A 24,568-nucleotide genomic window follows, 5' to 3' on the forward strand; every position below is an offset into this window, starting at 1 on the left:
TGACATGGTTATTAATGAGGAGGAGGAAGGAGCAAATTATACATTAATGAACTTCACAGACAATAATTCTCTGGTAAGATCTGAGGGCTCCAGCAAGAACAGATCATTGGCTAAGTGGAGTGCAGTACTATTTTTGGCTGAAACCTCTAAACATTGCATCCAATCCTCTCCAAAACCACTGGCCTCATGGGACAGTGGCCTTTCATTGCCAGTGAGTTTTTTTTAACTCGTCCTCATTGCCTCTTGTCCTGTTGGAAGCCAGCACTGAGAAGAGCCTGGGCTCCTTCTCTTCATTCCTTTCCATCAGGTAATTCACACACATTGTGAAGTTCTTCCCTGAGCCTTCTTGGCTTCAGGCTAGACAGTCCCAGCTCTTAGCTTTTCCTCTCATGACAGATGCTCCAGTCCCTTAATCACCCTCATGGCTCTTTGTTGGACTCAGTTTGGGAAGCAGCAGCACAAGAGGAGACAGCTTCCTGACAGCTGTTTTTCCCAGGCACGGGGCATTGTTGCATGGTGTTGATACCTGTAAGGCCAAGGCTGAAACTTCACTATGGTCAGGACTGGAGGCTGTGGGAGTCAGAGATGTTATCTCAGCAGAGGTGTGGAAGGAGCAGAGCAGAAGCATCATCTGGAAGGCAGCACGCCATGGAGGTGAACAGAGAAAGCTGACAGTTCTTAGTTGCTGCCCCTATAGCAGACAGAGCCTGGAGCTTGGGTGGCTGTAAGCAAGCAGGGAGCATAGGGAGGAAAACACCCAGGCAGGAGCGCTGGAGGTCCCAAGTGAGACAGAGTGAGAAGTGCCTGGGGAATGCAGGGCGCACATAACAATTCGGGGGACAATACAATCCTCACAGGGAGACACGTACCATCTCCTTCCCTAGGGTCTGTTCACCTTGGCTCAAGAGTCAGGGAGGAGCTGGGTGTTGATGCTAAAGCTCCCTGTTACTGGGCAAGCTGGAAGAAAGCTGTGGTTGCCACAAAGTGTGGCTGAGCTGGCGAGAGTGGGAAGGGTGCAGGGGACATGAGTGCAGAGCTCCCAAACACAAGGACATGTCCTCCACATCTTAGCTGAGCAATAAAATGAGACAAGTGCAGTTGGGTGAACAGCAGAAAGGTCCTGACATTTCAGAAATCCTTTGCTGTTTTGCCTTTAATCAATCTGTACTAAGCCTCAAATATGAAAAGAAGTGCTTAGGGCAAAGGTGAATTTCATTTTAAGAGTAAATTGCTTTGATGATTGTCGATTTGCCAAGATTTTTTCAGCACACAAATGGTATTATTTCCCAGGCTCCTGGCATGGTCCTAAAGGTCACAGCTCATGACAACTCTCTTCCTTTCCATTGTTCGTACAATAAAAGCTACAAGCATAAAGATGTTGCTGCTGCTTCTCAGTACCACTAGATAAAAAACGTCTCAACAATGTAAGTTGTTTCGTGTTCCTGGTGCTTTATTGTAAAGGTGTAATGAAAATGGACCATGAAAAGATCATGGCCATTTTGCAAGATGCCTATTTCACTTGCATTTATCTCTTCCCTTCTCTACACAGTAGAGTTCATGCTCCTTCCCAAACCAGTCCCTTTACTTCTAAGCGTAAAGTTCTACCCCATGTTCACAATGAAGGCTCTCAAAACTATTTTCAGAAAATACATTGCAACTACAGTTTTGTGGAAAGTGGTGTAATGGAGAGAGGAATGTCCTTGCCAGGCATTAAATCAAGAACAGTAAGACTTGTGTGGGTGCAGAACTGACCTCTAGTGGCACCTACACAATAGCCCTATGTTCGATCTGGTTTTTTGGGGGGGTTTTTTTGGTTTTTTTTTTTTTCAACTATCAGCAGGTAGGCTATGAAGTATCATTACAGAATATTCCACAGCTGAGATGTGGCAGCATGTTGGGGTGCGCTGTGAACTGACAGAAGCTAAGCAGCTCTGAGGGTGCTCTGTGGGTACAGCTTCCCACGGGGCAAACCCGCTGAGCGCACACTGTGACTCCGCTGTGCCTTGCTGGATGACACTGGACGGCGGGAGCCCAGCATGGACAATGCCACAAAACCGGGAACACCTCGCCAGCACGGAACCAGTGCAGCCTTCTCGCCCAGCCCGCAGGACCAGCGTACTGCCCTGGTCTAACCAAGGGTGCAGAGGCAACACCTCTGTGCCCTTTCCCGTTCCCAAGAGCCCAGGTGTGACTGCAGGAGGCACATCCCCCCAGTACGGTGAGAGCCCCGGCCCGAGGCCCCTCACGGCGCTCCCGCCGCCCCTCACGCCCCGGCCCCAGCCACGCAATCCCGGCCCGCGCGCCTGCGCTGATCCCGCGCGCGTTTCCGCTTCCCCGCCGGGCGCCCGGGAAGGAGGGAGGCGGCCGCATCCCGGCTGCTCTCCCCGGAGCCTGCGCATGAGCACCGCATCGCGCCTCCCGCCCTTCCCTCCTTTCCCTCCTCCTCCCCGTTCTTCTGCTCCAGCTCCGCGAGGGCCCGGCCGCCGCTCCGCGCCCCGCCCGGCCCCGGGAATGCGCTGCTCGGCGGCCGCGGAGCGGGATGGAGGTGGAGGAGGCGTTCCCGCTGGTGGGGCAGATGGGCCCCTACCAGGTGTACCTGTGCGTCCTGCTGGCCGTGCTCCTGCAGGTGAGAGGCCGCCCTTCCCGCCCGCTCTGGTCCCGAGAGGGAAGCAGTGCCGGGAGGGGGATGCTCTGGGTGCGGTGGACAGCTGTTCCCAAAGTGCTGGGTGTGTGTCCCTGCCGGGAGTGCTGCCCGGTACGGAGGCTGCTGTGGCAGGGCTTCTGCTGAGGGCTGCTGGTGGCACTGACACGTCCTCCCCTCTGGGTCTGTCCTGCAGCAGCGTGCTGCGCTCCTGGGACACAGGTGACCTCTTCCCAAAGGCCGCGCTCAGTCCTGCAGAGGGAATTTGGGGCAGGCAGCTGATGCTCTCTGTGCCGCGGTTACACCTTGTGCCACTCGTGGAGACATTAGGAGCTGGTCAGGTGAAGGGATGGCTGAGGTTAAACGGAGGTTTCCGTGACCTGGACTGGAAGATGTGGACTTCTGTGAGAGGCTCTCCTGGGAATCCTGCACAACCTGGAGTTAATGGGCTAGATGGCAATTTCTAGGTTGCGTGTGGCTTGATTGTCACTGATAAAGTGACAGGTGGCCACTGATATCTCTGTGTGCAGAAGCTCTCCTGTAACCAGCTGACAGGTGATGATTGCTTATGGTGCTTTGATTTGCCCCGGCTTAACTCTTAGAGTACAGAGGCAGTGTCTCTTCATTAGGTATTGGATGAGGCCCTGCATTTTGGGTAGTCAGCTTTGTGACATACAAAGCTGGAACTCTCTTATGTTTCCTGATAAAAGTGGAGTCCAAAATAACAGTAGAGTGCTAGAAGAGAACACTCTGCTAGTGCTCTAGAAGAGACAGGCTCCCTGGAGAGAGTTTCAGAGACCCTGTGTACAAGTGATGTGTGCTCTGCAGCCATGTTTGTTGCCTTTCAATTTCGCTTCATCTTTGTTCATATTCCTGTGAGGACAGGGAAGGAAGACAAGGATAATACGTGTACTGTCACAGTCAGGCGTAGGACTGAAGTATGGTTTGGATCTGACAGAAGTCTGGTTTAGCCCAGGTTAGCATCAAAAACTTCATTGTCATGAATTCAGCTAGGCTGACAAGTGCTGGGTTACTTCCGCTGTGGAAATTTAATAGTTGCAGGAAGGAAGAGGGGAACTTCCACTGTGGAAATTTAATAGTTGCAGGAAGGAAGAGGGGAACATAAATGTCCTCCCTCCTCTGCTGACCTGTATTTTGTACTAATCAAGAACTTCAGTCATGAGCTGTGAGACTGAAGATGACTTTTCGTGGCAACCTCTACTTCTCCTAAACTGACCAAAATATTAAGATGCTTGATGAGATGACCAAAGAAGATTAAGATGCCCAGTCCTATTGGATGGAAGCTCTTCATTTGGTTGCAAAGTTATGATGATAAACAGCAAAAGCTTTGTAGGTTTCTATTTCCTTCTACTGTTTTTTTTTCTTTCTTTCATTTATAGTGATTTAGCTGATTAATTCCTTAAAATTATTTTGCTTATTTTGCTGGCCACCTGGCTAGAAAATGTATATGTTCACTGAAGATTAAGAATTAAGGAAGCAATAGTTACTATTTCTTCCAGTGCTGATCATGTTCTGGAATGAACTGCAAACCATGACTAGTGCTCTGTGTTTCCAGAATTTTTAGTATGGGTCACCTGTTCCATAATGTTTGTGTTTGTTTGGTTTTTAATGGATTAACTTGCATGTCTCATGGGAGAAACAGAAGAATCTTTGTAAATCCTGGAACTAATTCAGAATAAATAAAGAAGGATAGCAGGTTTGCAGGTCTGCTTTTTTTCTCCTCATGTTATCTTTAATTCTTGAACTGTACCAATGATTATCATCCCCTGACTCGTAGGCTTTCTTTACTTCAGATCATGCAGGCACAGAGTCTGTAAGGAGGTTAGATGTGAAGCTTGTTGTCTTTCAGTTCAAGAGTAGATTTGGACTTATTCATCTGGTTCCTGCTTGGGTGGTTGATTGCTCTTTGTGTTCCTTTACTGGTGCCAAGTTACATAGTGTGTCACGGGGAAGTGCGAGAGCAAGACTGAAGGCAGGTTCCACGACTGGTGTTAATCTTTTGTCTGGTTTATCATCAGCCTCTGGAGCATGGACCCACAGGTAAGTAATGTATCTTGTGAGTGTGGTGTAGAATTAGATGTAGGTAATCGTGGGCTCCTGTAGTGGATTAGCATATGGCAGCAGAATGAGAATTCCTGGTAGTCTGTATCACTGGCTGTGCCCTGATTATTCCATTTTGTTGCTAGTTTCCCTGTTCCTTTCCATGTGCTCCCTCAGCTGGCCTATATTTTTATGTTGGCCTGTTGGTATAAAAAATATTTCTACATTCTTAAAGGTAAGAATACCCAATGTGTGAAAATACTGTCTGCTGTGTCCAGTCCCTTCATCTTTGTAGCCAGTATCCAGAGCTTAGACTCTGTGCTTTCCCTTCCCAGTAAGATTCCCAGCAGGTACACTTGCTTTCCTTGTAGGCTTTTATGCTTTTTCATCTCTGCATGTTATTAATATATTTGAGTTTCATAGTTTATAAGTAGATTCCTTCATTTTAGTGGTTTTATTTAAATATAAATTTCTACAGTAAGCTACTTCCACCAGGTAGCCTTAGTGATAGCCAGTGTATCTGGTCTCAGACATAGTTTAGTTCACAGAACTTTGAGTCGAGCTCTACCAAACACTTCTGTCTGTCGGGGTGAGACTTTCCATATGAGTCAATTTTCAGGTGAGCTTGAGTGAACTGGTGCTTGATATGTGGAATGAGCTTACTGACATTCTGGCAAAAACCTCCAGGTTGCTTCTAATTAGAAAAATGTTTTTCTATGTTATCAGTGTAAAACTAGATTAAGTGTGAGTCTTGTGTGCTCCTTCTTTCATCTTCCCTGATTTCTATTATTCCTCTGCTACCTGCTGCTGTTATTCATTAACCTGCTGAGCTTTTACTGTATCAGGGTATGCCTGGCTTAATCACTACCAAGTTAATAGGAATTTGGAAGATTTTTAGCCGTGTTCTGTGGCAATAGTTACTGACTTTATAATGGACTGACAACAGCTGACTGACAATAGAGAAATGTTTTTCCAAATGATTTGGAATTACAGAAAGACCAGACTTAGCTGAAGAATGTGAAAATTGACTAATGATGTGAAATTAAGGCTGGATTAGTCTTGCATTTCTAGTATATCTTTAAGAAAGTGAGGAAGAAACAAAGGGAGCTGATAACTCTTAAAATACTTAGGACTTTATTTTGAGCTTAAAGTAAGTACTTGATACCTGTTGATTACTGGAAAGGTTGTCACAACATTTTGAAGAAATTATACTGAAGTATTATTAAAGAACAGTCTTTTGGTGTTTGTTTAGTGTGTGTAGCAATGTGAGACAAAATCCCACACCATGATCAGATGCTTCAGAGCACACAAGCGTACTTAAAAATAAAAAGTTTCTTTGTCTCATCTGGTTGAATGAGTCTGGCCTGTGCCAGTGAATTGGAGCTACAGGATTGCCCAAGCCCAAACAGAATGGAAATGTGCTCTTACTGTATCTCTTCTAAAAGGCTTTAAAAAACATGTTAAAATTCAGAAGGGAGTTGTTGTTTGCACAGCTGAAAAGGGCTTTGCACAGTAATATGGATCATTACCAAGGGTGGTTGTTCCTATCCATCTTGGGAACTCCTTACTAACTGAAGGGAGGATGTAAAAACAGGTAAGATAGTGACATCAATTTGCTTGAATTATACCTTTGCCTTAAACTGTTTGTGATGCAGTGCACCTGTAATGAGTGGTGTTGCTAATGTCACTTTACTGTTGACAGCGATATCGTGTATGACTTATGTCATTACCATATCCCAGTACAGAAAGATGGTCTTTAATCATCCCATCTGCACAAATGTTTTGAGGGAAAGCGCATTCTGGGGCATGTGGCTTAAGTACATTCCAAATATCTACAAATAATTCAGAAGAAATAGTGTCTGTCTTCAGACTGGATGCACATGTGATCCCCTATGTAGCCTTGCTTAACTGTTTCTTGGCATTTCTTCTCTCTGCCCTGTACGTACTCTACCTCTTTTAATGGCATGAGACATCACTCTGTAGTTACAATGACAGTAATGAAATACTTGGTCAGTGAATCTTCTTTTAATACTTACATTTGCTTGAATCTTTTAAACTTTTCTTTGAACCAGCCAGAATTGATTGTGCATTGAACAACTTATTCCCAGTCCTTGATGATGTATGCTATTTTGACTTCATCTAAATGGGAAGAGCAAAACAAATTGGAAATGTAATGAACAATTTAAAATTAAGAAAGGAGAGGGATATTTTACAAATTGCATTACAACTCTGGTATAGTGTGCTGCAGTTGTTCCAGGGGCATCACGACAGGTACGGTGTTTACCCAAAGTTGCTTGCACTGTAACTTAGACACAGTTCCAGTACAAGTGTCTGTAAGGTAAGTGAGCGAGGTTGCAGATATAAAAAGGATTTTCAGAATTTCTGTGTAGTCTTTTTTGAGCTTGATTTCTTCAGTGTTTGTTTTGTTTTCTGTATGTGGGAGAAGTATGAGTTTTAAGTCTCTCTGGTTCTCAATAAAGCAGTTGTAGAATGCGTGTCAGACATGTCACTTCCATGGAGGACAGATTTCAAATGTGGCATGAATACAACCGTAAAATCTAGGGACACAAATGTTTTTTCTTGAGAAAAGCTTTGTATTCCCACATCTTTTTGTGTATTGTATCCTACTCAGAACATGCTGAAGGATGGTGTTGCTTTCCATGTAAACATGAAGGCTTTTAGAGTACTTGCATCAATATAAATCCTTATTCTGGTATAGCAGAAACTCCTCCTGTTTGGGAGGACAAGTAAATGAGGTGGTGTGAGTGTGTAAGCTATTGATGCATAAAGATGTGCTGCCACTCATTTAGCTAAGAATATTTCCATCTGAAAGTTGATGGAACTGCTAAGTGAAGAGAAATCCTACCATTTACTTCAATTGGGTGGGGGAAATCTTTCAAGAAAAAGAGTTAGTTCTTGGTTCACATGTGACATTTGATTTCAGTGGTGCTAACCAACAATCCTTGGTCTCTTTGTCCTTCTTTGAGATCCATAACTAACTTCCTTAAGAGAGACAATCACCTGCCTTTAATGTTATTACATTTATGACTTTAAAAATATGAATGCAGCTGATGCAGACATTGCAGTATTTTCTGCAGAAAACCTGAAATAACAGTGCTGGGCTGTGACATGCCTTATTAGCAGTGGGGTCCTTAACTCTCAGCTAGAGTGCAGAAGTTTGGATGCTGATTAATTTTAAAAAGCTAACTTGCTTCTGTTTGTTTTTTTAAAAAAGAATCCCTGGTGGAGGGAACTTAGGAATATGTAATCAGCTGCCTATGCCTTCATCTTCCCTTAAAGTTATGTTGTGTCTTAATCAAACCAGTGCATCATTCACATACATTTATCTGCAAGAATATGGTCAGAGCAAGCTGGAGGTGAGAAGAAATGTGAGATATAACTTTAAGACCTTAAGACCTTCCCTTCTTTAGCTGTATCTGAACTGCAAAGCACATGCAATTGAGCTCATATTTAGGTGTTTTTAAATACCAGTTAATAAACACCTTTTAATACCAGTTTTTAATGCCAGTACAAACACCTCTACTCAGCTTCTGCAATTTAACTTGCAAGGCTGACTTCAGCTTCTGTGCAGTTCAGTCCAAGAAAAACGCCAACAAAACAAACAAACAAACAAACAAAAAAAAAAAAACAAACACCCCCCAAAAAAAGAAAAACAAACCAAAAAACCAAAAAAATCAAAACCCTAAAAGCAAACCAAAATCCTAACCCTTTTATTTAAAAAAGAAGAAAGGTGGCTGCATGGTGTGTGTAGAGTGAAGTTGTCAGAAGGAGCTTGCACTGGAGTTGTGGCTGAATGCCTTGATTTTTGCAAAGCCTTTTTTAACAACAGGGAATGGAAGGTGCCTGCAGGCACAGTGTCAGTAGTGATTGTCATCTTTGTATGGGCTATGGGTAAAATATTTGAGATGTTTTCAGATTATTAATAATAAAGTTGTTATTACATAGAATGTTTGGAGCAATGGGATCATGTTTGGACTCAGTGGGAGCTGAAGCAATCCCATCTTCTGCTATTTATCTTTTAGTCTGATAAACTACAATCCATCTAGCCAATCTGTCCTCTAAGCACCCTTGGAAGGGCAGCCTGGGAGTTAACAGGCATAATTCTACTGGGTAGCAAACACTATGGTTAAAAATATTTGTATTATGACACATTATCTCCCCTTCCTTCTTTTCTGCCCCTGTGTACACACAGTCTCTAACTCTCCATGTTTTGTAGGCAATAAATTACCTGTGTTTTTCCACTAGCAATATCAAGGCACTCCTCGCTGACACGTCTCCATTTTACAGGCTCTTAATTCCTTTCCTCTTGGGTGAATTAGTAGGTGTTAGTAGTAATTTAATTCAGAATAGTTGTTTCCTGATTTCAGGAGATACCTGCTCTTTATTTCTGATAAAGTTTTGTATTCTCAAATGTCTTTGTTGTGTTAACTGAAGTAGTTAATAGAACCACTTCTTTAAGACAGTGCTTCTTGTGTATTGTTTACATTAAGCAAAACCTGTTTGCTTTTTCCAAGTGTTAGCCCAGTGGGACTGGAGTCCCTCTGGAGCAATAACATCTGTTTTCTAGGGCTTGTCTGTTTACAGTGTGATCTCTGACTAAGTTTGCAGTTTAACCTGGTTAAATGTTGTGTTTTCCTGGTCATTTTCCCAGTCGTGGAGGGCTCAGGGTGAAAGGGTGTTAGAAATTTGCCTTGGAAGGCTCGATGAAGGTTTTGAGATCCTCATATAAGGAAAGATGGAGCGAGTTGTGTGTATAGCTTATAAAACTTTGTGGTGTGATGTTTAGTTACTGGTGTCTTAAGAATAAATATATACCTTTAATTAAGTCGTGTAATATCTTTGAATTTGTAGACCCTTTGGCTGACTTCTTCCTGAAGAGGTTATGCCCTTTTACAGTAAATGTAAGAGTGCTGAAACAGTTTTGTAATTCTTAATTATTTTTTTTTCTGAATACTTTTAAGAAGTAATTCAGGGAATTCTGAGGCCTGTAGGCTGTAAGCTGAAAATCAGTGGTTTAACAAGTTTCACAAAAAAACTGGAAAAACATATTTTTTCAGTTCTGGAGCATCTTACTGCTCTGAAATAGTAGTAAACAGAAGACATTTTTCAGTTTAAAAAACCCATAAACAAAACACAAGTGGATCTAATTGCTTATCCTCAGACAGGTCCTTAAAATGAATAAATAAATGAAAGTAGCTTATACAAATGTCAGCATTGTCTTTTAGTCTGGATACTTAAACAAAAACTTTGGAAGTAATCACTAAATTACCAAATTAAATGCTTTAGCCAATAGTATGCTTCTCTTATAGTCTTAGCAGAGCTGCCTCTCTGAGACCAGGATGCTCATCCAGTATTCCTTGGCAAAATGTCATGCAAAGGTGAGGACTTTGATCACTTAAAATACTGCCTGTGACTCAGATAAGTTTATAGCCAACACAGGCTAGAAAGTACGGAGAGAAACAGGGGCAAACATGAAAGGCAGACAAAAGAATAATCATTCATGTGGAAGCAGGACTAAACCCTGCCTGATACTTGTTAGCCCACAGTTCCTGCTTTTTTTTTTTTTGCCAGCAGTTGCTGACTTTTTTTCATGTTACTCTATAATAATACCATTGGGATGGTCCACTCCTGGGCTGCTTTGCACTATATTCATAAACTGGAATGGGAACTTACATCACTTCTTTGCTTTATTCATTTCTAAGTCCTTTTCCTCGTAAGACGAGTGGAGTGGCACTTTTGATGTGATAATGGTGAAACCGTGTAGCTGGTACTTGACTGAGGAGTTGTGGCACTTGATTGCACATTAATGTAGTTTGCCTACCTTGAATATTCTTATTGAAGCAGAGGTAGTACTGATAGTGCTTTTTGTAATTTTGGTTCATGTATATTTGCCTTGGTTACTTACCAGTCCGTGAGCTTTCTTTTTGCCTTGTGTTTCTAAAGGGAGAAAAATAGCACTTGGAACTTCATTATTCTGTTCAGAGACGTGTCAACCTGTGATGTGAGTGGGGTGCTGTGTTCCCGTGGCCCTGTCAGACAGGGGTGTGTACACAGGAAATGTTGCAGAAGGCTTGTACAATGAAGGTGTTTGCTCCTCAGACACCATGAAAAGTAAAGCAGCCCTTGTCTGTGTATGGCAGCAGTCACCTGGCTCATGGGCATCCAGGCTGAGCAGGAGCAACAAACCCCTGCTGCTGCCAGTGCCCACCCAAGTAACACTGAGAATGAAACAGAGCTGAGAGGGCTGTGTTTGGATAATTTGGAACAGGAGGGAGAAGCTAGAGGGGCATTTTCCACAAACCTGTAGGAGGCGAGGCTCTAAGTGTTGTGGTCTGCGGTGCAGTGTTTGTCTCCATCGTGGATGTTAAAGAATTTTTAGGATGAAGTTATGTAAGGTTTTGGACAGACTTTGGACTTCTTGCTGTGGATTCTGAAGGCCAGCAGTTTCAGGCTTAAAAACTCTACACTGTGTGGGTTTTCTCTGTTTGTCTGCAGAAACCCTAAGTTCTTTCAAAATATGTGTCCGCTCTGTGTTGGTAAGTCACAGGTAATAACCAGCAATGGTTCCGTTCTGCATGGGAAGTATTTCCTGTCAGAGTGGGTCTGGCCTTAGTGAGGAACTGAGATGTCATGTTCTTCTGCACATGGTGATTCTTCACTTTAACTACCAGAGCTTTTCCTTCTGTCATGTGGTGTTCTCCCTCTTACTGTGCCACCACGAAGGGAGGGATACTTTCATGGAGGAATGTGTTGCCAGCAGCAAAGAATAATTTTGCAGCAAGAAGACATTGTAGGGCTTTTCTACATAGGAATTGTTGAGGAGAAAAAGTAATGTGGATTTAAAGCCACATCACCCTTTGGAGATGACTTGGAGCAGATGAGATCATCAGATTTTCAAAAATTAGGTTGCCCTCCAGCTTTTCAGCTGCTTGTCATGGGTTCAGACGAAATTACTCTAATCTTGAACTGTAACCATCTCTTTATCAAAAGCTTCTGCCAGAGCAAGGTCATTCATTGTTCTTCTTTAATTTCTGTCTTTCCTCTGGGCACAGTTTTAATGTTTCTGTATTCGAAAGGTCAGAAATTACTGTCTTACTCATTATTTTGTTCAGCAATGAATGCTTCAGCTGATACTTGTCTAGAATGATCAGGCTAGTTGAGAATTGCTGATGAGCTGACTAAAAATGTTGAAAGCTCCTCTTCCTAGAATTGAAGTATTGCTTTTCTTTTTTCATTTGTACCTTCATAATGGGTAAATTATGAGGTCTAAAAGAGTTTCTTAAATTATTTTTGTGTTCATTTTCACTATTCACAAATTAAACTTTAAATTCATCTCCCCCTTCCTTGCTAGTCTTACTAGAGATTCTGCATCCTTCTTGGATGTAATTTACTATGAAAACAAGCATCTCAAAAACTGGTCAAGACATGGCAGCACTTCTGTTAATATTAACTTCAAGTTAATTTCAAAATCTTTTAGTGAAATAACTTTAACTGGCTGACTCAAATCCCTTCTACATAGCAGGGAACGTGAAAGTTTACAGGTTATTAGGGTATTGCCTTTTAATAAATTTCCTTATACCACAGTTTTCTAATTTCAGCAGACTATAAAATTTTAACAAATAGGAGAAACCTCATGTAGCAAAACTCTGAGTATCTCATCACCAGTGACTGGGAGCTGGTGCCTTGTCTCCCTGTACTTGGTATTCATCTTGGTTAATACAGATCAGTGCAGGGAATTTGATAGGGAACTGTTAATATCTATATAAAGCAAATTAAAATGTTTTATGAACAGGAACTGTACACTAAATGACACGTATTTGACTTGATTTGGGTTATAAAACAAATGAGAAATGAAGGGTTTTGTCTGCCACAGTGCATATAATGTAGTCATTTTCTCTTTTATACAGTTGTTATATAACATTTCTATTTGATTTGTTACTGTTTTGTGTTGTTCGCCAGTCTGCACAAGTATGTTACTGTTAAGTGCAAGCATTTAGAATTCTTAAGGAAGAAATCTTCAGATTCATTAACACAACTCTTACTTAAAAGAAAACTTAATTACAAAATAAAGTCTAGAGTTTCCTTCAACATGTTTTTAAAATCACTTCTAGAAAATACTTCTGACCTTCAGAATTGTCTGAATTTTGGGGGGTGTTTTGTGGGCTTCGTTTTGTTTCCACAATGAAATTAATAAGATTTATTGTACCTCTTACCCAGAATACAAGGCAGGCGCCCACTAGGAAGGAGAGTTTTGTGTCAGCAGTGACTCAGTGAACTTGAGTATAGAACAATACTATCTGATAATATCAAAACACATCTCCATCTTCGTATGATTTGCTGATTGCACAAATCAATTGAAAGTGTTTCTATCTTTGTGATAGCCTTAGTTGCTGCACCCACTAGGATGTCAAAGGCTGATTGTTAGGGGTTTTTTATTGAAAAAACCCTGTAGTGTTTCTGCATGTGCCTGCAATCACTTATTTTTCTATTCAGTTTTCTGTAGCTGGTTTCACCTCGTGCAAAAATGAAAAGTGTTATGTTTTCCTTCTTGAAACCAAATGCCTTGAGAATTTAATTTCTTGATCTACTTCAAAAATATGCTTATTATTTCACAAGACAAAAGCAAGGATGTTATCACTTAGTCCTGGCACATAATTGTCTGAGTGAGTCTGTGTAGGGGGATACACCACACATCATGACCTGTAACTCTCATTTCTCAGTAATTTCAAGCTGTTCTTGAGAGTACTGTATCCACACATCCCTAGCAACGTGGTCACTCAGCTTTTTAAAACCTCTTTTCCCATGTGATCTTAGTCATTGCCTTCTTTCCCAGATGAGTTATTTTGCTTTTCATTGTTGTTGATCTAGAAGTTGTTCTTAAATAATAACAGTTAACTGGGGTTTGTTTTTTTTTCCAAATTTCTTCTGATATTTAATAATTTTAATGGAAGATTGAAAGAGAATTATGTAAAAAAAATATTTATCTACCTCCTGCTGTTTGTCATGTAGAATACAAAGAAGAGCTGATGGAAAGAATTGCTTTCAGGGAATAACTTGGGGCTTTGTTTTAGTTGAGTAATAATTTTCACTTAGATCTGGGTGTGACTCCAGCTGCTCAGCTGTTGTACAGAGCAGAGCAGTATTATCTGATGGTGCTTGCATCAGAATTCAGAGGTCCTCAGACTGCTTTTTTGTACCTATGGTTCTCCAGTTTTGCAAGTTATTTGTGAAGCAGTCTTCTGAGAAAACACACTTCCTGTGGGTACGTTCTTCCCAAGAGCATGGGGAGGAGATGCTGGGAGCAGAGCAAGGACTGTTCAGGAGGTACCTAAGTAGAGTTTTAAGAAAGGAGAGACATGAATGAGGGCGTTTTATGGAGGAAGGGGTTTGTTTGTTTTGTCAGGAACCACTGTGCTGAGTACAGTTCCTCAATGAAGGCTTGAGATGAAGCAGTTTTATTTGGAGAGTGTGTGGGACTGTTACTAGCAATGCCTTTTGGCTTCTCTGAAGAGTTCATGATCCATCTTCTGTTGCAGAATTTGTGCCACTTCTGTGTTCAAACAGGTCTCAAACCATGGGGGTTTAAGCTGTAGTTGTAATGTGACCTATGAATGTTCTTCTCAGCAAGCAGCAGCAGCCCAGCTCTAGACCAGACTTGAAATGTCTGGGTTTCCAGCAGTTTTATTTATTCTTTCCTAAACAAAAGTGACTGTTCATCACTAATTATACCTTGTGTGTGTCTGTATATATGTAGGTATATTAAAAATGCATGTGTGTTGTTTCTGTCTCTTCTAAAGGTAAAACAGGTCCACAGAAGGTAGAAAGCCAGCAAAGAATTAATCTTGTCAAAACTGGGGAAGATTAAATATGAAACCATGAGGAGGAGATCTAGTCCAAATACCAAATAATAGGAGTGAACAACACAGGTAGAAAGAGAGGATACAAGAGTAATATATTTACATTAAAGAATAGGAGTTTTCTCCTCCTCAGCACATCTAATAGCTTTTCCTCCATTCATGTACCTGCTGAGGGTGGAAGTTTGGGGCTGTCTGACTGAGGGAAAGGTGTCAGGAGGGAAACGTCTCTCAAATATCCCACACATAAAAAGTGCAAGAACCACTTTGTTAAAGCTTTGGTTCTTCAGTGTGTGCTGTTTGGTAGACAGGGGCTATACACGACATCTCATAGTGGCAGAAGGCAAATTCAAAAATAGGAATATTTTTAATACTGATTTGATCTGGCTGTGGAGGAGACATTGCTTGGATTCATGCTGAGCATCTCTGATGTTTTTTGTCTTTCATGCCAGCTCTATGTGGCCACTGAAGCCATCCTCATCGCATTGGTGGGTGCAACTCCTCCCTACCACTGGGATCTCCAAGGGCTCTCAGCTAATCAGAGCCATGGCAACCATTCAGTGAGCGAGCAGGGAGCTTTTGGGGAATGGCTTCTGACTGCCAACGGCAGCGAGGTGCGTAAGCACGTACACTTCGGCAGCAGCTTCACATCCATAGTCTCTGAGGTAAGTCTGAGATGTGTTTTGCAGCCCCGTGTGTGTGTAGTAAATCTTACTGAGATGGTTTTGGGGGGTCTCCTTGTACTGCTTTTTTCTTCCATACTTATGCATGTTTTGATTAGCAAATGAAACGTGCTACTTCTAGTTAGAGCCCAGGTAATGTGTTCGTGTCTTTACTGGCAACACAAGCTAGCTTTATGTTGCTATGCAGCTATGTTCTGCTCCAAAACTTCCCACCTTTTCTGTGTGGAGGTTACATATTGCATCCTGCAGCCTGGTTCCACATTTGAGGTGGAATCATGATATTCATTTTACTAATTTGCCCAAAATCCTTTGTGGACTCTGAGCTCTTTCTGGCCATCCCCTTGCTGAGCTCCAGTGCATGTAGTGCATCCATCATACAGTTAGCAAGCACTGGAGGAACTGGAGAGGAAGTGGCTCCTGCAGTTTTTGTGGCTCCACATGCAAGAACAATGGCAGTGGGGAGTCAGGTGGACAAAGAGCTCCCTCACATTCTATTCCAAAACAAGCTTTGGCTTTGTTGGCACAACCTCTGTGTTTTTTAAGTGATCACTTTCATGGTCTAGCCACAATCCCTACAGGAATGATTCCAGACTCTGCATTGATGTGTGCAACACCTGCCCTTCCTGGGTCTGTCAGTATCTGTTAATGTCAAATCTCTCTTCACAAGAGCCCTGAGTGCATTGGTTGCAAGGCTTGAATGTAGACCTGAGCTGTGGAGTCAAGTGTAGTACCATTTGATAGTTTGTGGCTATTGTCCTGAGGTATTAATGCTATCCAAATTGCTCCTGTAAAGCAGTTTATTGGTTAGGAGCATATTAATAAAAATGGCCAGCTTTGGAATAGTACCAAGCCTTTGTGTACAAAAGGCATTGCTTCTTATTCTTGCAGTAAAGAGGATATGAGTACTTATGATACCATTTAAATTAAAATTTTAATGGATGGTGGATTTCTTAAGCATTATTTAAAACTCAGTAAAGCTTTTGAATTTTCTCTGGGGTTTTTCTTTTTTATTTTTTTTTAACTTGCCCAAGAATCTTTTACTGTCTTAAACGTCACAAGTCAGACATGCTTGTAGAGCATGACACAGATGTTTTACAGATCTTTATACATTTTGGTTGTATAAATAAGAATATACATAAGAATATATATAAGAAATACAGGTAAAGAACAAAGCCCATTTGAGCAATAAAAATCCTAAAAAAACTCCCCAACCAAAACAAACACAAAAAATCCCAAACCCAAGGCAGCTTGTGTAGTCTGCTTTCTAATTCTTTAGCGTATGTTTCAGCAGAGGCCCATTTGAATAAAATATTTGTAACTCTTCTCTTTCCCTCGATTAAAGTCCAGTTTTTATTAATTAGTTAGCTGAATATTTGGTATATTTGGAGGTTATGTGCTAAGCACAAACATTTTGAGGGAGAACATACATATCTGGAAAATATTTCACCACTAATTCATTATTAATCTAATTTCATGATTGATTGTAAAGAAGTTTTTTCCTACATTTAACGAGGGTGTGTCAATGCTTAACCTTGTGGCATCACTGATAACATGACCATTACAAATTTACTCTGAAAAATAATCTGAAGTAAAAAGCTTGAATTATGAATAAGCATATATGTAGCATGTTTTTATTTAGAAGAGAAAAGCATTCTGCTCTCTAAAGGGCTTAGACATTGAGATAAATATTTTTTTTAAAAAAAGGAAAATTTGCTTTGCAACCAAATTATCCCTTAATCCCTGAATGATTCAGAAAGCATCTCATGCAACAATTTTCATGTTGCCAGCTTTTTTAATTTTTATACCAAAAGTTAGGGCGTGATTCTTGCAATTGTTATAAAACAAACTGACCATGTTATTCCAGGATAAAATTAATCTCATATGCAATCGTTTTACAAATGCATTTTTCTGGCAATTGTTTTTGAAGTGTGCAGAAGCTTCAAAAGGTGATTTATGGTTTCAGTTGAATTTTGTCAGTCTTGTTTGGTTTCAGTTGAATTTTGTCAGTCTTGTTACTTTATGGATGCATTTCCTACTATTATCCGTAACTACCTTCTTGTTAAAGTAACAACTCAAAATGAAGCAGATATAGAAAGTAAGCAAGTTATTTTCTTGGAGCTTATGAATGATGTTTTGTTAGCATCCTAATCTTTGTGAGGTTTAATTGCATGGCTCTGTTCTCATGATGAGGTGGTTTATAACTGAGCTTTGAAATAATATAAGCTTTGCTAGAGAGGATATTTAATGAGATTTTGGTAGAGGAAGAGGAGATTATGAGGAGAAGATTAGAGAGTTATTGCAGGGATAATGACATAATCACCAGCTTACCAGCACAGGAAGAAGAGTTGGTTGTCACTAAAAGGAAACATTATCTCAAGGTGCAAGAGGAATAGTAAAAGAAAAGAACAGAAGATGTGGAGTGTTTTGAATACAAAAGGAAATAACTTGTGAACATTGAGAGCTTGGCGTATTTTCGTTCTGCACTCCTGTGGGGCAAAGAATTTTGTCAGGTTCAACTTGAGACATTAAGTCTGTAAGAATCAAACATTTCAGGATGTATTTGTACGGGATTTGAAGAACTGGAAACTATGAAGTGCACTGTAAACAAGATGGGTGTGTACAGAAAACCGGACTAGCCTGTCTAATGCTACCAAACTATTGCTCAGGGACAAGAGAGTTCATAAAGAGGAGCATGTGCAGGAGTATCTTAGGACATAAACCACAACTACTTTTTCACAATGTGTGTTCTACACACTGCAATGACACATGTCAGTAGGTAGAGCTGAATCAATTTAGGTAAACCACTTTATGTAAAAGAAGGGAAAGTGGGAGAAAGCTGCAAAAATTAGAATGTTGTGAGGAATCTGTTCTTGATGTCAGAACCAAAGACTGCATTTGATTTGGGAGAACTGTGATTGTTAGTCTCCTACGAGAAGCTTGGGAGACAGCAGTGGGGACTGGTGATTTACTGAATATGATGCTTAGGAGATTTATGAAGAGTTTGATCTTCTTTAAAGTTTGTAACATCCCCTCCAGCTATTAGCTGTTGGTGAACTGTTTGGATTCTGATTAATTTGCCTTTTTGCTGGTTTGTTGTTTCTGTTTTTTCCTTCCCCCTCCATCCAGTGGTTTTTAATTGGCAATACATCCTACAAAGTCAGTGCTGCCAGTTCTTTCTACTTCAGTGGTGTGTTTGTTGGAGCCATCTCCTTTGGGCAGCTGTCCGATCGCTTCGGGAGGAAGAAAGTCTATCTCACAGGTAACCCCTAGACAAAATGAATGACATGAAGGTGTCGTGTCCCTGAAGATCAGTGGCAGCAGCCCATTTTCTGCTGAGAGCTTGATATGCAGCTGTAAATTGTGTGCTGTAATTTTGTTTGTTTTGGCATTCCAATATGCTTGTGCCATAGAAGTTCAGATGACAAATCAATATTTCACTGTTAAGTCACCATTTGAATTTCTACAAGGTGCTCTGGGTTTGTGAGTCACACCATAAAATGCTTTCATTCATGCAATGTTGTGCTCGTGGGATCTCTGCAAGTTGCAGTTGGTATTTTTAGTAGTTTTGTAACAGCATTCTTACCTGTATAACCCGTTAGGAATTTGTTGCATGTTTTATCCCGTCTGCATGATTTAATTTTTATGTATTTGTGATCCTTGTACTGTTTTGAAGCTCATAAGCTTTCTAACCGTCCCTGGATCAATCAACATTTGAAACTGCGTGTTTTGTGTATGTATAAAATTGTGTGTCGATGCATGAGCATGTAGAGTTTAAAAGAAATGTTTTATGCTTTTTGTTTTTCCTTGAAGGAGCAGCACTCATTTTAAGCACAAAAAGGTGGGCCTGCTCTGCATGCAAACCCATCATGTATTGTCCCCTGGCGATGTTTCTCTTTTCTGGTTTCTATACACTCCTCTCTAAAAATGAGGAGAGATATTTGGTCATATATTTAACCTGTGGCTTCTATATCATGGATAAATATAAAGCCATCTTTAACAGTAGTCAGACAATGGTTCTGACTGTATAAAAAAACTGACTGCTATGAACTGAATTTAAAGGTTCAAACTGCAAACTGTGTATCAGAAAACCACTCCTGTGTCCCCTCCTTTTTGATATTGTCTCTAGGTATTTAAATTTCTTTCCAAACCTGTGGTGGTGATGTTTACTATGATGGCTTAAGACAGATGCCAGTGGGCATCAAGTAAAGATACCAGTAAGTGCTTCTGTTTCTTTAGGAGCCCTTCTAAAATGATACTTTTTGCTTTATTTTCCAGGTTTTGCCCTTGACATCTTGTTTGCCATTGCAAACGGATTCTCACCCTCATATGAATTCTTTGCCGTTTCCCGATTCTTGGTAGGGATGATGAATGGTGGGATGTCACTGGTAGCCTTTGTTCTACTGAATGAGTGTGTGGGTACAGCCTACTGGGCATTAGCAGGTAAACTGCCTTTATTGTCAGAATTCATAGATTTCAATCTCACACACCACTTGAGGCACACAAAGCAGTTGCAAATTTAGCTCCACTTGAGCATATCTGCGATCACAGCCTTTGAACTCTGCTTGTTTACTATGAACCTTGGACAAGCAGGGTAGATGACTTGGGGCCATTCAGATCTCTGGATCACTCTAATTGACAAAGACCCAGCTGAAACATCTCCCATGAATGTTACCAGCTAAATACTCATCCAAGGTTTGTCACAAATGAGCTCTACTAATCAGAATGTTGGACTCTGCTAAACAGAGCCAAGTGTTTGTATGCTAAATATAAATTCTTTCCTTCCTGTCAGTTCTTAAAATGAAATCAAAAGGGTTTTTATGTCATAGGAGGATGAGAAAACTGTTGATTCTATGTTATTAAAAAAAGTTGTACCATGTAGTAATTATCCTTGGAATTTAGAACATAAGACACCCTTAACTGTCTTCATTGCTAGTGTTGGACCTGTCCTTCAGATATGTGTGTAACCTGTACTGCTACTGATGCCTTGTGAAAGCTGACCTAGAACAGAGGCTAGCTGGAGTTAAAGAATAAAGTAGGTATTTATTAAAAGGCCTCAATGGATCCACCTTGGGTAGTACAAGAACCCAGCCAGGGCTACACCCAAGATGAACCAAAATGGTCACAAAAATGGACAGCTGGTCAGAGGATCTCACACTTTTACAAGTTCTGGTTCATTTGCATATTGGAGTTAATTGTCCAACTATAGCTTTAGGTTATAAGTCCCATCCTTCCTTCTCTCTTCAGTCCACCGTTGTTTATGCTCTTGGGCCTGAAATTTGGATCGGTGGTCCTCAGTCCCAAACTAGAAAAGGAATTGTTTTGTCTAGCTATTCTGTGAAGAGAGCTTACCATCCCTTTATATGAAGTTCAGAACTACACACTAAAGCAGTACAGAATCTGAAAAATAGGAAAGCTAAAACCTAAGGCATCACTAGAGCTCCAGGGCCTGACTTACAAAACCCAAGAAGTGCTATGCTAAGCCTGTTTTAAAACAGGGTGTCTTATAAATCATGAAAGCTATAAATGAATACTAAACTACCAGTTTTTCAATGTTTTGTAGTATTTATTTTTGCACATAGAAAGGTACATACTTACGCTGCATACATACACATATTTGGAATTATAAGACTTCATTGTTCACAGGGCTTTGTTGGGTGTGGGGGATGTAGAAGGGGCTTTTATTGATCTTTGCAATTAGATGTAATACTTCTGCTCTGCATGAATGAAGGACAGGGTGTTCTTTGGTCAAAGAGCTGTGGTTCTGCCTGACTTGCTGAATGAATTTTTGCTAGTGAAGAGGTAGTTCTTGTCTGATCCCATTTGTTGAGATTTACTAATGTTTCTTACAAAAGTGATAATGTTTTGTTTTATTTTTAATTGTGTGTTAGGTTCTATTGGTGGCTTGTTCTTTGCTGTTGGAATTGCCCAGTATGCTTTATTAGGGTATTTCATTCGTTCCTGGAGGACTCTGGCTGTTGTGGTTAATCTGGAAGGAACAGTCGTCTTTCTTCTCTCTCTGTAAGTTGTTCAAACTGAGTTTCATAAAGAAAGGTTTCAAAAAAAAAAAAACCAAAAACAAAACAAACAATCAAACAGAGTACCCATACTATTAAGTCAAGCTGCCTTTCTAGGATGGCATGAAATGGTGTAAATAAGGTATTTCTCTCAACTTGTACACACCCCCTTCCCCCAGCATGGTCTGTGGTTTCTTCAAATAGTAGTGCTGCAATATCTGAGCCTGTAAGTCTACACTGTACTGTGTGTGCAGTATTACTGTACCTGGGAACAGTGTCCAGGGTGGAAGAGAAGCACATCCTGTTCTTTAGCTGGTGCATGTAGGTGACCTAAACTGGTGTGCTACGAGGCACTATAAATACATGTTAAAAGATACAGAAATGGTTTCATATTTATGTGATAACATGATGCTTCTCCTGTGTTTAGGGGGAGCAGCATCAAAATTGCTTGCCTGTCCAGTCTTAAAAGTGACATGCAAAAGAAAAAATGGGCAGCTCCCTTTAATTTTTCAAATGTGATCTTTCTGGAAATAGTAGGGGCTTTGTGAATTGCAGCACCGAAAGCTCTGTGATACAGTGTGGCCTTCTTTTCTTACATGCTTTCTGACATCTAAATCTCAGTAACTAGAAGAGTGAAATTACTTTAGCTGCTGTTTAAACTAGAGGTCTTTTTCTTTCCAACATCTATTTCACTTCAGTAACTCTTTGAATAAAGCTTTTGCTCCTCAAAAAATCCACACAACCCTTTCAAAGGAAGCATCAGAACTCGGGGAAGGTCCTTGAGGCTGTTCATGAAGTGAAAGGCAGAGATGACCCTTTGGATATTTCAAAACCTTGTGGTGATAGGCACCCTTGGGAAAAAAAATTAACTTTCAGATTGATAGATACAACTTTTTGAAGTGAGTTATGCTTGTGACTTCAGAGCTGTGCTCAGAAGCCTATCTTTCCTGTAAGAAAAGGTTTTTTTTATAAATTCCAGATTTCACACTGCCTCCTGCCACATTGCTTAAAAGTTACTCAGTGTAGAAAATACTATCAGATTTTTATCCTGGAGAAGAAAATATGTTCTTTCTAAGCTTTTTTTTTTTTTGGTGAAAACACAGAATCACATTCTTTTAAACTTGGAGGAAAAATACAATTTTTGGTCTGAGGCAAAAATCTTAAAAGGCTTCTGGCCAAAGGCTAGAGTTTAAATTAGTTCTGGAAGCCTGAAAATAATAGAAGATGTGTGTAGTAGACATTGTTGGAGTTACAGACCTGTCAAGTGAAGAGTGCACATGAGGGGCATGACCTTTGTACAGTTTCTGCTGCCTTGTCTGCGGGACAGAATTTGGCAAAAAGCTGAAAACTGGGAAGTGGAATTAGTCTTATTGAAAATGAGAAATGCAGTTAGTGGGTCTTACAGAAGCATCCTGTGTTACTTGTAGTAATGCATGCCTCCTTAATTCTGAATTCTCCAAAAACAGGATCCTAGTCATACTGTAACATGTAATGTTGTTCTTTCTGTGCATGTATATATGTACACACGCCATGTAATTTCTTGGTATCTAAATTATGTATGACTTATGTTTCCTTTCAGCATGCTTTGTTTCTGTTTCACTACATGAATTTTATACCTGAAGGGTTGTTTAAAAACTCTTTATTATACTGAAGTGCATTTCAGCCTTATTCCTTTAGACAAATTCAGCCTCATAGAGAAGAAAACCCCTAAAGGTGTCTCTGTGTGTGTGTGTGTGTGTGTTTCAGATTCATTCCCGAGTCCCCCCGCTGGCTCTATTCCCAGGGCCGACTGAACGAGGCAGAAGATGCCCTCTACCTCATTGCAAAGAGGAACCGCAAGCAGAAATGCACTTTTTCATTAAAACTCCCAGCAGAGAGGAGCTCCAGAGAGGCTGGCAGCTTTCTGGACCTGTTCCGATACAGGATTCTCCTGGGACGCACCTTGATCATGATGTTCACCTGGTACTACTGGAAATACTTTGTAGGCCCAGCTGTCCTACTGCGACCTCTTTAGGTCTTTGAGAGAATGTGGTGCTGAGAATTGCCTCATCCTACAGATTGTTAGGGACGCTGTACCTAAAAAGGATCCTTTATGGTATTTAAGTATCTATTGCAGTATTTCCTTAGTGCATTTCTAGCACAAAGCCACTTTTATAGTCCAGTTCTGAGGTGTTTTATCTCTGCATTTCTGTCTTGTGTTTTGGGTCTCAAAATATTTGAGAACTACCCCTTCTGTTCTGACCCACAAGGATGCTGAGATTAGTCAGAGTGTCCTCCTCTTAGGCCCAGAGCTGTCAGTATCTCTTCACATGCATTATTCCTTGTTTTATGTGTAAGGAGCCCATTAGCAGGGTTGGCCTACCTTGTCTAATGAGTAGACATCATAGGCAACAGTTCTTAAGAGAAAGTGCTTGCTGTTGCTGCAGTGAGGTGCAGGAGCCCGTGATGCTCCCTCCAGTTACTAGCAGAAATTTAACTCCAAAATTTAACTGCCTTTTTTTTTTTCAGATCTCTCACTAGCCCTGAAGTCTTTTGCTGCTTCTTTAAAATAACCTTATGTTTGACATAGTATGCAGGTCCTTGGGCATGACTGCTCATATAGCTGCTTTTATACTGCACATATTTGGGAAAGATGTATCAATTAAGAATAACACAAATGGGTTTGTCAGCATACAGCACTGAGCCATTTTCGTGTTGCTTTTTCCAAGTGCTTACTGCAGAATAAATAGTTGATTATTCATTTTTTTAAATGAGAATTACTGATTTGCTGCAGAATGAATTTGTGACCAGTGTCTTTCCTCTCTGTAAAGACAATTCTCTTTACAGGAGTTAACATGACAGTAGGGTTACAAAAGAAAAGTTAAACAGAGTTGAAGAATAAATGAGTAAAACTGGACCAGGGTGTAGAAATTAAAAGAAGGTTGAAGTGTTGTTTGAACTGCTTGAGAAATTTGGTTTACACACAATTGGAAAAAGTGTAGATGAACGTGTAACCTGATAAAAACAAAAGGGACAAAGACATTTCTGAAGTTAAATAATACAGTCATGATTGTTTTTAACTTTATACTGGTTTATGCACTTTGTAAGTGTAGTCTTAAGTTTTACCCAGTAGTAAGTCAGGAATTGGGTCTTTGCTGGGACAGAATGGTTTACTTCCATCCTGCACTTACAGAGAAACATTTTAGACCTATCTGCTGAAACACTAGATATAGTTTATAGTGTATTATGCCAGACCAGTGCTTCGATTTGGCAGGCAAAGTGTCAGCTCTGATTTCACTTTTTTTTTTCCTCCTG

General features: G+C 40.6%; 2 protein-coding genes across 3 annotated transcripts in view; both read left to right on the forward strand.

The window, feature by feature from the left end:
* Positions 1 to 24,568, forward strand: part of ATP1A1 (ATPase Na+/K+ transporting subunit alpha 1) — a 179,241-nt gene that overhangs the window by 30,718 nt on the left and 123,955 nt on the right. The window lies entirely within an intron of this gene.
* SLC22A15 (solute carrier family 22 member 15) overlaps positions 2,352 to 24,568 on the forward strand; it is a 31,497-nt gene continuing 9,280 nt past the window's right edge. Inside the window, exons 1-7 of one of the 2 annotated variants that reach the window (XM_064410254.1) lie at positions 2,352 to 2,626; positions 4,593 to 4,702; positions 15,030 to 15,242; positions 18,387 to 18,519; positions 19,536 to 19,700; positions 21,149 to 21,278; positions 23,021 to 23,236. In XM_064410254.1, coding sequence (XP_064266324.1) covers positions 4,691 to 4,702; positions 15,030 to 15,242; positions 18,387 to 18,519; positions 19,536 to 19,700; positions 21,149 to 21,278; positions 23,021 to 23,236 — 869 coding nt within the window. In that variant the 5' untranslated portion in view covers positions 2,352 to 2,626; positions 4,593 to 4,690. The remainder of the gene's footprint in view (positions 2,627 to 4,592; positions 4,703 to 15,029; positions 15,243 to 18,386; positions 18,520 to 19,535; positions 19,701 to 21,148; positions 21,279 to 23,020; positions 23,237 to 24,568) is intronic. The other variant, XM_064410252.1, reaches the window with a different exon arrangement.

Source organism: Passer domesticus, chromosome 2, assembly GCF_036417665.1.
Source record: "Passer domesticus isolate bPasDom1 chromosome 2, bPasDom1.hap1, whole genome shotgun sequence".
In the NCBI taxonomy this organism is placed as follows: Eukaryota; Metazoa; Chordata; class Aves; order Passeriformes; family Passeridae; genus Passer; species Passer domesticus.